This window comes from Hyperolius riggenbachi, chromosome 11, assembly GCF_040937935.1.
Source record: "Hyperolius riggenbachi isolate aHypRig1 chromosome 11, aHypRig1.pri, whole genome shotgun sequence".
Taxonomy (NCBI): Eukaryota; Metazoa; Chordata; class Amphibia; order Anura; family Hyperoliidae; genus Hyperolius; species Hyperolius riggenbachi.
Window position 1 is genome coordinate 52,768,603 of NC_090656.1, and position 17,406 is coordinate 52,786,008.

Genomic DNA, 17,406 nt, shown 5'->3' on the forward strand with positions numbered 1-17,406 from the left:
AAAACAATGTATTTGTATGTGTAAAATGCTTTAGCGTGTAGTTTACTATTTGGACACAAGATGGCCACAGTGAGTCTGTTTGCATGCGACCTGTAAGCGTCCGGAAGGACGCTTACATGAAGCAGTAGGAGGCTGGGAGAATCACAATGATCGCGCTGTTTCTCAAAAAAGCAGCAGATCATTCCCGTTCATTGATCTCCGGGCGAGCGGGCGGCGGCGTGCACGAGCGGCGGGAGCGCGGACAGTGGCGGTAGCGCGGAAGGTACGGATTCCTCCGTCCCTGGTTTTTTAGGAGGGAAAAAAGGGACGGAGAAATTCGTACCGCCGGGGGTAAAGTGGTTAAACCATGAGAGATTGTTTATAAGTAGAGTCCCGTGTTAAACATGGTGAAACGTGGATGAATTGTTTACTTTTGGACAACCCTGGATTTAGATATATTACATAAACTATGTTTTTTGGTTATTTTGAGGCCTCTTGCACACTACATGCGTTTCCATTTTTTTTTTTTATACGATCCGATTTTTGATTCCCTTTAAAAAATGTAGCGGCATGCAGTACTTTTTTAATCGTAATCAAAATATAAAAAAATCAGAATCGCGTGTAGTGTGCAAGAGGCCTTAATATGCTTTTAATGTGTTTTAAACTACTTATAATACTTTAACATGTAACAACAAAAATTTGTATGAAAAACCGTATTGTATATTTTTTACATGAAGACAACTTTGTATCTGAAATATTGTAACTCGAGTCCTTTGTAAGTAGGGGGGACTGTCGGCATCGTTACTTTTACTATTACTGGAGGTCTTTTGCAGCAAATGAATTACCGTATACAAGTATTTAGGTGCAGTACTCACCCTGTGTGAACGGCAATGCTCTGCCAGGACTCCGGGCCTGTGGATGCACCTTCTTTACAGGCGTCAGCGAGACACCTACAAGGTACAAATTCATCCTGTAATACTGAATATGGTTTTACTGGTAAACCACAGAAACACTCAAAGTCTTTAATCCACTTTTGAATGAGAAATGTAATTTTGAGCTACTGCTGCATTAACTCAGATTACAAAAAAAAAATCATAAGCTTGTGGAAATAAAGTGTCTGGTCCTGGTTGTTTATATGGTCCTCATTAATACATTTTGATATCTCTTTGAGTAGACACCTCTTGTAGTAATTTTCTGTGGCTATCGGGTAGTAACAGGAGGTGGTTCCCCTGATATAGGGTAACAGGTTCAACATAATATCTCTCTAGCGCTTCCCAATACCCTTTTTGTGCTTCTGACTCCACCCGAGGCAGCAAATTAAAAGGGTGGGGGGAGGGGGGTAGCGCTGGAACGAGGAGGACAGGTCAGGCTCTATAGGATCCAGAGCCTTCCCTGTCCATAGGTAGGTAACATTTTTGGGAGGCTTCACTCTCTCCCATGCTATTACTGGGCATTACTGAGAGATAGAGAACTTCCTCAGTAATAAACAGTGGCTGTAGTAAGCATGCTTCACAAAGTTGTATAGACTATACAGAATGATCTTATTTTAGAAGGTACTTTAAGCCATATTACTGCTGTGCCTGGCTATGTGCTAAGCTGCTATCTTTAATTTGCTCAAAGAGAAACTGAAGTCTCTCAAAATTCAGGTTTTTATTTTAAAAATCTCTTTAATATCAGTGACCTAACTAAAATGCCACACCCCCACTGCTGCACACTAACTAAATCCCCCCAAACTCCCCGGGGCACATTGTGGGGAGCACTTTGGGCTGTAGCTCTGCCTCTACACGTGTCCATCAGCGCGGATATCGGCTCTCCCCGCCCCTCTCAGTCTTCTTTCACTGAGATAGGCGGGGGAGAGGCGGAGATACGCGCGGATTGACGCGCATGGAGGCAGAGCTACAGCTCAAAACTCTGCCTCCCTGGGTAGCAAAATCTAAAACCAAGAAAGTCAAGGATTTTTGCTGGGGAGTTTGAGGTGATTTAGTTTGTGTTCACCGTGGGGATGCAGCATTTTAGTTATGGCATTGATGTTAAAGAGATTTTTAAAATAAAAACCTGAATTTTATGAGACTTCAGAGTATCTTTAACCACCTTAGCGGTATGGACGAGCTCAGCTCGTCCATTACCGCCAGAGGGTGCCGCTCAGGCCCTGCTGGGCCGATTTACATGAAATAAAGAGCAGCACACGCAGCCGGCACTTTGCCAGCCGCGTGTGCTGCCCGATCGCCGCCGCTCTGCGGCGATCCGCCGCGAGCAGCGGCGAAAGAGGGTCCCCCCAGCCGCCTGAGCCCTGCGCAGCCGGAACAAATAGTTCCGGCCAGCGCTAAGGGCTGGATCGGAGGCGGCAGACGTCAGGACGTCGGCTGACGTCCATGACGTCACTCCGCTCGTCGCTATGGCGACGATCTAAGCAAAACAAGGAAGGCCGCTCATTGCGGCCTTCCTTGTTTATTCCGGGCGCCGGAGACGATCAGAAGAACGCCTCCGGAGCGCCATCTAGTGGGCTTTCATGCAGCCAACTTTCAGTTGGCTGCATGAAATATTTTTTTTTTTATTTAAAAAAAACCCTCATGCAGCTGCCCTGGCGATCTTAATAGAACGCCAGGGTGGTTAAGCTAAGTTCTGACGTACAGCTCCTATCGGTGTATTCAACACATGTCAGCTTTTCTCATCCTGTGTGCAGTGTTCACGAGTGGATGGATATATATTATATGCAATATTGGGCTTGATTCACTAAGCTGCCCTGCTACGGGCGGGTTCAGTGGAGCACTCGTTAAGTGCAATGAAGTGCTCTTTACACTATCTTAGCACAGCGTAATTTCACTGTGCACGCTATGGCTGCATAGCGTGCGCAGGGCATTATAACACTCTCTGCTCTCATTAAGCTAAGCTGCTGTAGCAGCGCAGCTTACTGAATCAAGCCCATTGTTATTTGTATTATTAACGAAGGATTTTGTAAGTATGATTGAAGTATTTGGGTACAGTACTCACCATGTGTGAACGGCAGTGTTCTGTCGGGATGCTGGACCTCTTGATTCCCCTTCTTTACAGGCGTCAGTGAGTAACCTAAAAGATAGAATTAATTCTGTAATATTGTATATGATCTTACGGGTGAACCACAGAGACACTACAAGTCATTATAGTGGCTGGATAGTGTACTGATTAAGGGCTCTGCCTTTGACATGGGCGATCAGGGTTTGAATCCTGGCTAGGGTAAGTACCTATTCAGTAAGGAGTTCAAGGAAACACTCCTTAACACTGCAGGGTGGCCTCTTGAGAGCGTCCGAGTGGCTGCAGCTCTTGAGCACTTTGAGTCCAACAGGAGAAAAGCGCTATACAAATGTTCTGATTATTATTATTATTATTACAGTTACATAGGTAAACGCAGTGTGGGGTTACAGCTGCCCAGAATCCCCAATCAGACCAGGTCTGGGGACAGGCACAAGTTGAGACACCAGAATATATGCAGGTATCCGGCAGCTCAAAGCACTGCCCCCTTTCTTTCCCTGCTACAGTTGACTTTGGATGGAGCAGCAGCGTGTGCACAGAGCATGGAGCAGCAGTGTGTGTACAGAGCATGGAGCAGCAGCGTGTGTACGGAGCATAGAGCAGCAGCGTGTGTACGGAGCATAGAGCAGCAGCGTGTGTACAGAGCATAGAGCAGCAGTGTGTGTACAGAGCATGGAGCAGCTCTGGGGAACTTAACAGAGTCAGGTATGAGCACAGCCCTGTGCGCTGCTGTGTGAATGCTTCACTTTCCCCTTCATTAGCAATGTCGGCTGTCCTCATTATCTGTATCCAAACTGCTCCTGATCGATCCCGTTGTCGAGAGCAGATCGCACATTTAGGATATAATTGTCAGATCCCGTCAGTTGGATGGAAAATTGCATTATGTGTACCCAGCATGATGTCCTGCCATATTATTATACTGTATTGTGTGTGGCTGAGGGAAACCTTTCAAAAAATCCCCCCCCTTGAAAATCCTGGGTTTGCCTCTGCTGTTATGAATGATAAACATAGCTTTAACCTGTAAATACTAAATGAATTTATACCAAAGTAGTCAGTGTGGGATGCCTGTATGGCTGAAGCTCATCTGTCTTCACCTTAATACAGAAGGTTAATGAGATGCAAATAATTTAGAGCAGGTGCAAATGTATGCATCTTGAAAATGGATCTAATGGAGCAGCATGATCATTTTCAAGCTGCACAGTGTAAACCAAGCCCTGGTGCATGTGTTGAAAATGAGTAACAATGGCTCCATCTTGGTGCAGATAATTACTTATGCAGAAAGGTAGGAGTGTTTGGACAATCTTATGAGACTTCCGATACAATACACAAAGTGCTGGTGCCATCGTTGCAAAAAACAACAAACAGTGCTAACTATAAGTTAAACCCACAAATTGTATTCGCTTATCCATCCTGGTTATTACAACATTTAAATGATGTCCAGTGTTCTCCCCAGGCTCTTTTAGCCGGGTGCTCCACCCGGCTAGATTTAGTGACCACCCGGCTGTCATCAGCTCACCTCCTCACCTCCTCCTATGCTGTAAGCAGAGTTGCCCTGAATTTTCATCTTGCCCCACCCGGCTGCTTTTTCATGCCACCCGGCTACTATTTCAGGCCACCCGGCTGGAAAAAAATTCTGGGGAGAACACTGATGTCCCTAGCATAATGTATGGTGACAATATTGTATTTGGAATTTGGAATCTGTTTTGTGTTTTTTGCTTTCTCATTGTACATCATTAATGATTACGAGACCTTATTTGCAAAAATAATAGTTATATACCCTCATGGTATACATATTTAAAAAGCCAAGTTCCTACTGTAACAATACATGTTTTTTCTCTTAAATTCTGTCACTGTTTTCATTTTATAAGTCTTTTAGTTTGGATCAGACTATGCGGAAATTGAATTGCTTTTGATTCAGTTTGTGACTAAAAAGAATACACAAGACATGGGCCTCAACCCTAAAACTCTCTAAACGTTATTCTACAACTTATCACGGTTAAAATATTACCACATACGTCTCTTGTAGTTTTACTAAGACTTTCCCAAGTTTGATCATAATGTTGAAAATTACTTTTTTATGTTGGATTGAGTTTGTCCCTACCCATTTTTTATGTGACATGTGTCCAAGCTTTAAGACACACCAAAATGTATTCTACAACTCGTCATGGTTAAAATGATACCACATGTGCCTCATTTAGTAACAAACTGGTGGTGCACCCTCCTGAACTACACTGGACAAATATATTCATCCAGTTAGGCTTAAGTGGTTAATTACTATTCCCCCTCCAAGTCATAGCAATTTGGAGGAAAAAGTAATTCAGGGTCTGGCAATCGCCGACATCTGAACTACACTGCTGCAGCGCCCAGGCCAAGCACAGCGCCAGAAAGAGCGCGCCAAAATCACCTGCCAGGTGAATAAAGTCCTAGATCTGTTAAAAAATAGGCTTCACCTGCTGAATGCTGAGATCTAAGGACAGATGATTCATTCACCCGGCCTCTAGTGTTTACAGGTACCTTCTCTTTAACATCAAGCCTTTTTTTCCTTTATGTTTAGTAATCATTTGAGAAAAGCTTCATGTCCCTGACACTTTCCGACAGCGAGTTCTTCTCATCTTGCCAGGAGAGGGTCAGAAAGGCAGCATGATGAAGACATCATCTCAGCATAACCTAGCACAAAGAATTATGCAGCCGCCACAACCAAAACACATTGTTCTTGTAGCGTTGAGCTGATGTATTGAGCTGGGCTTGCTCCTGCTGGGGCGTCTAGACCTATTGCTTCTAGCATGGACGTCTCACTATGGTAACTGGATGCAGTGATTTATAGCTACAGGTGAATATGTACATGGCATTGCTGGACCTTCACAGCTCGCCTGCTATGACAACTCACACATTAGCAGCACCAGTGGAAAGACTAGGCACGCCTGTAGTGCAGTTCAGCCATCCCTGCCTGTTGTAACAAAGGCATTATAAGCTCAGATAATTATTGAATAATAGAGTGCTAAGGTTTATTGCAAATTTAATGCCTGGAATACTCATGACATTATTGTCACATGAAGCAATTATTCTTAGTTGTTTTGGGTGGCTGTTTACTGTACAAAAGAGTCAGCCCACCATTCTGTCCTAGAGGGGGAAAGAGGCTGCAGTTATGACCAAGTGGGTGCTGGAAGCAACACTAACATCAGTCTAGTTCACATGTGTGGAACTCCAGGCCTGGAGGGCCAGATCCATGCCAGTATTTAGGATGGACTGAGAAAGAGAGGAATGTGTTCTACCTGATTGACCGCACCTTTCCTTAATCAGACCCATCAATTGATTTGAGCTGTATCAAAAATGTGTGAGGCCCTCGTAGGACCAGTTTGACATACCTGGTCTAGTTGTTCTAACATGCGTAATCACCAGTGATGATATTGCAAGACTATAAAGCCAGTGGAGTGCCTCCTCGTCTTCATTGTGTATGTACTGTAGGTATGCTACATTACAGTGCTTCATTACATGACTATAGGCTCTATTCACAAAGCATTACTGTATTTAGTAATACTGAAAATAGCTGATTTTCCCGATTACCTTCCCAAATTACAATTCACTAAACCCATCACCACACAGAACATAAACATTAAATTACTGACTTGTGCGGTAATTGCCTCAAGAAATGTCAATTCTAAAAGTTTCCCGCATTCAGTTTACCGGCCAAAAGTGTTTGTTTTTTTCTCTCCTGCTCACAGCAGCCAATAACTTACTCTCCCCATGCTGTCTCTGTGCGGTAGATTTGCCAGACAGCATTTGGGGAGAGCCAGGCAGCCTATTAGATTACACACAGGTGCACTATATTTAGTCATTAGCATTCATCAGGCAATGTCTATGGGCAACTGACTGCACTTAGACTAAAGGGGGCTGAATAATTACGCACATCCCACTTTGCAGTTATTTATTTGTAAAAAATGTTTGGAATTATGTATGATTTTCGTTCCACTTCTCACATGTACACCACTTTGTATTGGTCTTTCACGTGGAATTCCAATAAAATTGATTCATGTTTGTGGCAGTAATGTGACAAAATGTGGAAAACTTCAAGGGGGCCGAATACTTTTTGCAAACCACTGTAAACGAATAGCATTCCATAACACAAAAGGGTGAGAGAGCCCTGCCCTTGCGAGCTTACAATCTAAAGGAATAGGGTGGAAACAAGTGGTGGTAATAGTAATTGTGTGCTCTGTACAGAGTGGTGCGATCCTTTTTTAACCCAATCACAAATTGTAATACCTGCTTCAGTTTTCCTGCTCTTGTGATTCAATTAAGGACCTTTTATATTTGTAGGCTAAACCTGCATTGTGTTAACCTATTTTGCTGCAAGGAGCTGCAAAAGCAATGAAAGTCTATGGAGACTTTCACACTTCTTGCGTTCCCTTGCGGTGCACCGGAAGTATCCGATCCGATGCAAGGGCAAGAGTCCGTTACCACAAGCTTTAACGCATGGTGCTTAGGGTAATTTAAGTCTATGGGCGATGTACATAGTGTAAACGATAGAGCAAAGTGCGTCACGGCACACATGCGCGGCGGACCGACAGGAATCCCAGTGATGTACTTCACTTCAGGAGTATGTCACTAAGTAACTCTGCCATCACTGAGCGGGGGTAGCACTATGCATATGACCCTGTCGGCACATTCTGCCATCACTGAGCGGGGGCAGCGCTATGCATATGACCCTGTCGGCACACTCTGCCGTCACTGAGCGGGGGCGGTGTTATGCATATGGCCGTCGGCACACTCTGCCATCACTGAGCAGGGGCAGCGCTATGCATATGACCCTGTCGGCACACTCTGCCGTCACTGAGCGGGGGCGGTGTTATGCATATGGCCGTCGGCACACTCTGCCATCACTGAGCAGGGGCAGCGCTATGCATATGACCCTGTCGGCACACTCTGCCATCACTGAGCAGGGGCAGCGCTATGCATATGACCCTGTCGGCACACTCTGCCATCACTGAGCAGGGGCAGCACTATGCATATGACCCTGTCGGCACACTCTGCCATCACTGAGCGGGGGTAGCACTATGCATATGACCCTGTCGGCACACTCTGCCGTCACTGAGCGGGGGCGGTGTTATGCATATGGCCCGGTCGACACACACTGCCGTCACTGAGCGGGGGCAGCGCTATGCATATGACCCTGTCGGCACACTCTGCCGTCACTGAGCGGGGGCGGTGCTATCATATGACCCTGTCGGCACACTCTGCCGTCACTGAGCTGGGAGTGGCGCTATGCATATGACCCAGTCGGCACACTCTGCCGTCACTGAGCGGTGGAGGCGCTATGACATATGACCCTGTCGGCACACTCTGCCGTCACTGAGCGGGGGTGGTGCTATGACATATGACCCTGTCGGCACACTCTGCCGTCACTGAGCAGGGGCAGCGCTATGCATATGACCCTGTCGGCACACTCTGCCGTCACTGAGCGGGGGTGGTGCTATGCATATGGCCCTGTTGGCACACTCTGCCGTCACTGAGCGGGGGCAGCGCTATGCATATGACCCTGTCGGCACACTCTGCCGTCACTGAGCGGGGGCGGCGCTATGCATATGACCCTGTTGGCGCACTCTGCCGTCACTGAGCGGGGGCGGCGCTATGCATATGACCCTGTCGGCGCACTCTGCCGTCACTGAGCGGGGGCGGCGCTATGCATATGACCCTGTCGGCACACTCTGCCGTCACTGAGCGGGGGCAGCGCTATGCACATGACCCTGTCGGCACACTCTGCCGTCACTGATCAGGGCGGCGCTATGCATATGACCCTGTCGGCACACTCTGCCGTCACTGAGCGGGGGCAGCGCTATGCACATGACCCTGTCGGCACACTCTGCCATCACTGAGCGGGGCGGCGCTATGCATATGACCCTGTCGGCGCACTCTGTCGTCACCGAGCGGGGGCGGCGCTATGCATATGACCCTGTCGGCACACTCTGCCGTCACTGAGCGGGAGTGGCGCTATGCATATGACCCTGTCGGCACACTCTGCCGTCACTGAGCGGGAGTGGCGCTATGCATATGACCCTGTCGGCACAATCTGCAGCTGGGTCATATGTTAGTCAGTTTTTATAGAGGATGGTGCTCAAAAGCTATCACAACAAATGCAATGTCCTGCAATAATATAGTCCACAATCCACAGTTCATCAGCTTCAAATTCCTCAATACTTCATGGATATGGGATAGAGAAGCCACCACCTCACCTTTTGTGATTCTAAGACCTTCGTTAGGTCTAGCAGCACCTTGGAATGCTTGGGATTTACTGTCATTATTACTAAAGGAATGACTGTGAAATAAGCTGTGGGAACCTTATCTTAGCAGGGGGTAATGGGTGGTCCTAAAAGTTAGTGCGTATATCTTGCTTTCACTATGTACCAATCTTTATTGTATGCGAGTAGGTAATGGATGTAGGGGAGGGACTATTTTGGAAAGTATTCATACTGGGAAAGAATAAGGTGCGTATGATTGTAAATGAATAATGCCGCACTGGCCTGTTTAATATAACTTTATTAATATGAGGTTTTCCAAAGCGTTATTATTGTTAAGATTACGCTATGTAAACAGAGTTTCCCCTACTATCAGCAGCTAGTAGCGATGGCCAATGCGTGGTGGGAATGTCGGAAGGGGGAATGGTTTGGAAGGGGTGGGTTAGAGGTTGTATATAGCGCCTCTCAATGTGTCTAGCCCCACGTCCCTGATGAGTCACGATTGACGAAACCGGTAGGTCGGGGCTTAGACACGGAAGAGAGGACGGCTGGAATAGTGTAGCTGGAGGCTCCGGCGGCTTGTCGTGTGGTCGGCGCGCGGACTCACGTGCAGTGGAGATGCCCACAAGAGAAAGTGGAGAGCCTAGGGGCTATAGCAGGGGAGAGCCCGTGTCTAAATTACTCTGAGCTGAATACCCTACAAGGGATAGGTGAGTGCATTTTAGATTTATTTTATAACAAAGCTAGCGGGTTTTATACTATGTTGAGCGTTCTTATTAAAGAGGAGCTGTCAGGCTGCAGAAGCTAATTTAAACCTCTATTCTCCTGTGTTAAACAGTTTAGAAGGAAGCCCAAAAGCCATTAGTGAAGATAAAAATCTCAGTTACCTTTGATGTGTGCTTATCAGTAAGGCTGTTAAAACCCAAGAGGACGCAAGCCGCATACTATACTGCAAAGCATTCTGGGGCCCTCCCCTCGGCTGCTAATGAGACTTTACAGCAGCTTGTAATCAGTCCAGCGCGTAGCACTGATAAATCTCCGGGCAGAGTACACTGCAGGAGTCAGCTATTGTTCCTAGCCACATGGCTCATTAATATTCACTGCACACTGTGTTGTTCAAGAACGAGCTTATCTGTGATCAGGAAGCAGGCAGGACATGACGACACATTTGACAGAAAAACATGGAGCCTGCCATGAGCTGTCAGGAGCATCTATCTCTGCATATACTATATACAAATTCTGTGAAATCCAAACGTGGACAGTGAAATGCATATGTAATGTAAGTACAGCCAATCTTTAGCTACTGATATATGTGTTTATTTTCTCTGAGACCTTATACCTAACAGCTCCTCTTTAAGGTACATGGTGATGTGGATCTGGCATACTGCGGAGAAGGTACTCCATATACACTGATCGTGAGGTGAGGGACAACCCGGGGACCGTCCCAAGGTGCTGCTAGACCTAACGAAGGTCTTAGAATCTGATGAGTCACTCACAACGGATGATGTGGTAACTTCTCTATCCCATGGCCATGAAGTATTGAGGAATTTGAAGCTGATGAACTGTGGATTGTGGACTATATTACTGCAGGACATTGCATTTGTTGTGATAGCTTTTGAGTGCCATCCTCTGTGATTTTAATATATGTGAGATATAGAGGAGGCGAACAAGCTTGCTCATCTTTTGACCACCAGTGAATTTTTTACTTACAGGGTTGATCTGACTGTGAGTGCTATCCTCTGTTGTTTTATTGTCATTTTTTATTGTTGTGGTGGGATGTGGCAAAAGCATCGCATCACCACCACAACGCAAAAAATAGGTGTAAAACCAGCCTAAATGAGAGGCGCACCGCGATTTTCCGCGTGGATGGGCCCTAAAGCACGCTGAAGTGTGAATACACAAACGTTTTAAAGATACAATTGATTTGCTTTAGAATAATTGTAACATTGCTTACTATTACATGTTGAGGCAAGTCTGGAGCCGTGCAGTAATGTCCTTAATTGGGCTTTGTATCGCTCTTCCCCCTGCAGGATAACTCTGTGGTGATCACACAAGTGTGGGCAATTCAGCAATATCCTGCTGCAGTTCCTGCTGTCCATGGAGTGTGCAGTCACCAGGCAGCCTGGAAGAGAGACAAGCAGGACACAACAGTCTGCATTCATACTGAGCTATCCCAGTATTAAAGTGGACCTGTACTCTTGCACAGGACAGAAGGAAAATAGAGAAATGCACCCTGTATCTATTTAGAGAATTTAGCCTGTCTAGTTCCCCCCCCATCTGTGACTTATCACACGTTGTAATTTGATCCCTCGGCAGTGTCAGCTGACTGCCATGACAGAGAGGCTAATTTGAAAGTACAGGATGTTAACAATGTCGGCTTCCATGAAAGCAGGACGTAGACACACTGCAGATTTATTGCAGGATTTGTATCAATTGTAACAAATAAATGTTTTAATATGTATTATTACAATGCTGTTGTGTATATTTTAGAGCAGAGAGGACATTTTGAGTTCAGGCCCGCTTTAAGTAATTGCCTTCCTCCCCCTGTATAGGTAGCAAGATGTGCCCCAAAGATAAGGCAACTGCCCTCCCCAGTTTAGATAACCAGATATGTCCCCAGTATTAGGCAAGTCCCCACAGTATAAGTAGCCTGATATGTCCCCAGTATTAGGCAAGTCCCCACAGTATAAGTGGCCAGATATGTCCCCAGTATTTGGCAAGTCCCCACAGTATAAGTGGCCAGATATCTGTCCCCAGTATTAGGCAAGTCCCCACAGTATAAGTGGCCAGATATGTCCCCAGTATTAGGCAAGTCCCCACAGTATAAGCGGCCAGATATCTGTCCCCAGTATTAGGCAAGTCCCCACAGTATAAGTGGCCAGATATGTCCCCAGTATTAGGCAAGTCCCCACAGTATAAGCGGCCAGATATGCCCCCAGTATTAGGCAAGTCCCCACAGTATAAGTGGCCAGATATGCCCCCAGTATTAGACAAGTCCCCACAGTATAAGTGGCCAGATATGTCCCCAGTATTTAGCAAGTCCCCACAGTATAAGCGGCCAGATATGTCCCCAGTATTAGACAAGTCCCCACAGTATAAGTGGCCAGATATCTGTCCCCAGTATTAGGCAAGTCCCCACAGTATAAGTGGCCAGATATGCCCCCAGTATTTGTCAAGTCTCCACAGTATAAGCGGCCAGATATGTCCCCAGTTTTAGGCAAGTCCCCACAGTATAAGTGGCCAGATATCTGTCCCCAGTATTAGGCAAGTCCCCACAGTGTAAGTGGCCAGATATGTCCCCAGTATTAGGCAAGTCCCCACAGTATAAGTGGCCAGATATCTGTCCCCAGTATTAGGCAAGTCCCAACAGTATAAGTGGCCTGATATGCCCCCAGTATTAGGCAAGTCCGCACAGTATAAGTGGCTAGATATCTGTCCCCAGTATTTGGCAAGTCCCTACACTATAAGTGGCCTGATATGCCCCCAGTATTAGGCAAGTCCCCACAGTATAAGTGGCCTGATATGCCCCCAGTATTAGGCAAGTCCCCACAGTATAAGTGGCCTGATATGCCCCCAGTATTAGGCAAGTCCCTACAGTATAAGTGGCCTGATATGCCCCCAGTATTAGGCAAGTCCCTACAGTATAAGTGGCCAGATATGTCCCCAGTATTTGGCAAGTCCCTACAGTATAAGTGGCCAGATATGTCCCCAGTATTTGGCAAGTCCCTACAGTATAAGAGGCCTGATATGCCCCCAGTATTAGGCAAGTCCCCACAGTATAAGTGGCCAGATATGTCCCCAGTATTTGGCAAGTCCCCACAGTATAAGTGGCCAGATATCTGTCCCCAGTATTTGGCAAGTCCCTATAGTATAAGTGGCCAGATATCTGTCCCCAGTATTTGGCAAGTCCCTACAGTATAAGTGTCCTGATATGCCCCCAGTATTAGGCAAGTCCCCACAGTATAAGCGGACAGATATGCTCCCAGTATTAGGCAAGTCCCCACAGTATAAGCGGACAGATATGTCCCCAGTATTAGGCAAGTCCCCACAGTATAAGCGGCCAGATATGTCCCCAGTATTTGGCAAGTCCATACAGTATAAGTGGCCTGATATGCCCCCAGTATTAGGCAAGTCCCCACAGTATAAGTGGCCAGATATGTCCCCAGTATTTGGCAAGTCCCCACAGTATAAGTGGCCAGATATCTGTCCCCAGTATTTGGCAAGTCCCTACAGTATAGGTGGCCAGATATCTGTCCCCAGTATTAGGCAAGTCCCCACAGTATAAGTGGCCATATATCTGTCCCCAGTATTTGGCAAGTCCCTACAGTATAAGTGGCCTGATATGCCCCCAGTATTAGGCAAGTCCCCACAGTATAAGCGGACAGATATGTCCCCAGTATTAGGCAAGCCCCCACAGTATAAGTGGCCAGATATGTCCCCAGTATTAGGCAAGTCCCCACAGTATAAGTGGCCAGATATCTGTCCCCAGTATTAGGCAAGTCCCCACAGTATAAGTGGCCAGATATGCCCCAGTATTTGGCAAGTCCCCACAGTATAAGTGGCCAGATATCTGTCCCCAGTATTTGGCAAGTCCCCACAGTATAAGTGGCCAGAAATGTCTCCAGTATTTGGCAAGTTCTCCAGCATAGATACATAGCTATATGCCCCAGTATTATGTAAGATGCCCCCAAATCATTTTTCTTTCCCTTTGAAGTTTTTGGATCATTAGGTTACTGTAAGCTGTGCTGCAAAAACAAATGACCAAATTTACCCATAATTAGTAAAATATTTTCCCATTAACATAGTACATATCAGAGTTGGTAAAGGACAAGAGACTTTTTAGTGTGACATTCACTTAACCAACACTCCCCTGCCATGTCATATAGAGATGTTCAGTGAGATGACAGTTTTATGCAGCTTATAAATAAACCAATCAGCAGGGGCGTAACTAGTATTCACTGGGCCCCCCTACGAAACTGCTTTCTGCACAGGTAAACTGAGAACCAATGTTATTCAGTTGGTTAGTGCACACTTGTGTGTTTCCCCCATGCAGATAAAAACAGACAGCAATGAAGCACTGCACGCATTTTCTCTATCAACTACATTAGCCTCTGTGATAAAACGTGCATGTTTTCATACATACAGACACACATGGTGTGCATAAAACACATACAAAAAACCTACAGACGAGTGAGCTCCCAGCCTCAGCTTATTACGCTCACTCTGTCCATCTCTGATGGAGCAGAACTGGTTCTATATACTTCTCCAGCATCACTACAGTACAGAGCACTTGGGGAGGGGTGGAGTGACTGGGAGCAGGGCGCTGTACACAAGAGCCTGCTGTACACTGAATAGGGACTGTCTACAAATCTTTGTACGATTCCTTAACAGTGGCTAAACAGATACAGTCATTAGAACAATTGTGTAGAGATCGGAAAGTTTTTTTTTCTCTCCGTACCCTCAGTTGTCAGTCTCTCAGGAAAGGGAAAAGAAACTTCTGTCCCCACGGGGCCCCCTGTGGCTTCTGGGCCCCCCTGAGAAAGCATCCCTTGCAGGGTCTATTGTTACGCCCCTGCCAATCAGATCCATCAGCTGCTGCTAAATGGTATGTTTTTGAACAGTATAAAATCTTTACAGGGAGTTAACAGAAAATCATGAGGAGTACAGAATTATAATAAGAGACCTGAATGCTGCAACAGCTCATTTGACTTCGTTTTAAGGAAACACAATCAAAAACTTATATTATTATACACTTTGCTCTGCTCCTCCAGACACAGACAAGCATTACCTGAACAGCGGATCTGGCTCTGAGGCACATCAGAGTCAAGAACGCTGCTGATCTCCTTGTCTATTAGGTCTGCACATAATACCACAGGGTCTAATTGTAAGCAGAACGGAAGAAGTCAGGAAATGTATGAAGAAAAACAAAAACAGACGTTTTCTCAAAGCAGAATCCAAGCCAAACAGCTAAATATATTAAATACATAATCCTTTATAGTATGTTAAACTAAGGAGGGGGGGAGAGAGAGATGGGGAGGGAGAAGAATGCTTGTTGACTATGTCTGCACATAATACCGAACTTAAAAAAAAACAAACAAAAAAAAAAAACCAAAGAACGTTTTCTTAGTTAACATTCTGAATCGCCCAGCACTGTCACAAGTGCTTTTCTAAGCGCTTTTGATGAGTGATTGAGATTTTCAGATGGGTAAACAGAGGCGCCAAAAAGGATAAAAACATTTAAAAACAGTTTAAAAAGGGGGAAGTTTCGTTGGACTTACCTCTCCTAGAAAAAACAGACTGAGACGTTACTATGTTTCACAGTAACATTTATTAGATACTCCAAACGTGCAACACGTTTCGCAGGTCTCAATTCTGCTTCATCAGGCAATAAATTGGAGAATGCAAGAACGGGTTTGTAGCACGGCCAAGCGCCTCTGTGACGTCAGTCAGGAAATGAACTTTTTGACCCGGAAAATAATAAATACAATGTATTTAACCACCCTGGCGTTCTGATAAGATCGCCAGGGAGGCTGCGGGAGGGTTTTTTTAAATTAAAAAAAAACTATTTCATGCAGCCAACTGAAAGTTGGCTGCATGAAAGCCCACTAGAGGGCGCTCCGGAGGCGTTCTTCCGATCGCCTCCGGCGCCCATAATAAACAAGGAAGGCCGCAATGAGCGGCCTTCCTTGTTTTGCTTAGATCGTCGCCATGGCGACGAGCGGAGTGACGTCATGGACGTCAGCCGACGTCCTGACGTCAGCCGCCTCCGATCCAGCCCTTAGCGCTGGCCGGAACTTTTTGTTCCGGCTGTGCAGGGCTCAGGCGGCTAGGGGGGCCCTCTTTCGCCGCTGCTCGCGGCGAATCGCCGCAGAGCGGCGGCGATCAGGCAGCACACGCGGCTGGCAAAGTGCCGGCTGCGTGTGCTGCACTTTATTTGATAAAAATCGGCCCAGCAGGGCCTGAGCGGCAGCCTCCGGCGGTGATGGACGAGCTGAGCTCGTCCATACCGCTCAGGAGGTTAAAAGCGCTCGGGAAATCGCTATACAAAGCATTTTTTCAAGCGCTTAGCGATTGCCCTATACCTTCCATTATAGCTGAAACGCTCATAAAATGGTACAGGCAGCGCTTTGGTCAACAGAAAGCAATCGAAACGCGCAGAGTGTGAACACTCTCGAAGGGAATCATTGCACAAGGGCGATTTTCAAAATCGCTGGCACTTAGAAAAACCCTGACAACGCTCATATTGTGAGCAAGCCATTACAGCAGAACACCGGCAAATAAATATTATGAAATATACATTCAATTTCAATTATAACATAAGACAGAAGAGACGGGAATACTTTTGAGATAAGACAGATAACAGAGAGAAGAGGATCAGTCCTGAGTTTTTTTTACAGGGACGCTTTTTCACTCCATGCCAATCAGATTTCTTGCTGGCCTACAAAAGCTAAAAAAAACCTACTAAAATCGCTTATTTGAGGCTAGATTCACAGTGGGACGTTGCGTTGTGATGCGATTACAGCGCAACAAAAAAGTCGCAACGCACATTAACATCACATACAGTAGATACAGTGAAGCATACAGGCAATGAAACCTATGCTTTTCTGTATCTGTTAACGTGTACATTTAGAGGTAATGCCCTTCAGCAGTGCGTTACCATAACGCAACATTTACAACACAATGCTAACGTCGCACAGCCTCAACATTGCAGGGCAGTAAGCTGCGTTATAAGACATAGCACAATATCTTCCCACTGTGAACCTAGCCTGAAATGTACTTAAATGTATTTAAAATGAGTTAAAACTATTAAACTGAAGATGTCACCCTAAAGTGTGATTGCTCTGATAAACGCTCCTCATTTTAGCCAACAAAAATGTATCTATATACTCCAGAAAGTGCAAGTGCAATGCGTTTCGTGGGCATCTCCAACTTCATCAGGCAACAGAAACGGAGCATAAAACACAAATAAGTCTGGTGCAAAGCTCAGCACCATTAACTCCAACTCAATAGCAGTTGTATAAACTTCTATCTGCCACGCCTTCAGCCATGGAGGAGCGGCTCCTGACCAGCAGGTGCGAGTAAGTTCCATGCATGCTCAGTAGAACGAAATGCTTGTGCATGGAGGAAAAAAAATCTGTGCACAAGTGGCTTGTTTTACTTGGCATGCACAGACCTTACTCATGCATAC

At 45.9% G+C, this 17,406-nt stretch overlaps 1 protein-coding gene across 12 annotated transcripts in view; it reads right to left on the minus strand.

The window, feature by feature from the left end:
• TERB1 (telomere repeat binding bouquet formation protein 1) overlaps positions 1-17,406 on the minus strand; it is a 138,676-nt gene that overhangs the window by 36,199 nt on the left and 85,071 nt on the right. For 8 of the 12 annotated variants that reach the window (XM_068259680.1, XM_068259686.1, XM_068259684.1 and 5 more), the window contains 4 exons: positions 15,007-15,096; positions 11,173-11,340; positions 2,971-3,045; positions 855-929 (listed from right to left, as the gene is read on the minus strand). In XM_068259680.1, coding sequence (XP_068115781.1) covers positions 855-929; positions 2,971-3,045; positions 11,173-11,340; positions 15,007-15,096 — 408 coding nt within the window. The remainder of the gene's footprint in view (positions 1-854; positions 930-2,970; positions 3,046-11,172; positions 11,341-15,006; positions 15,097-17,406) is intronic. The other 4 variants (XM_068259683.1, XM_068259682.1, XM_068259685.1 and 1 more) reach the window with 4 other exon arrangements.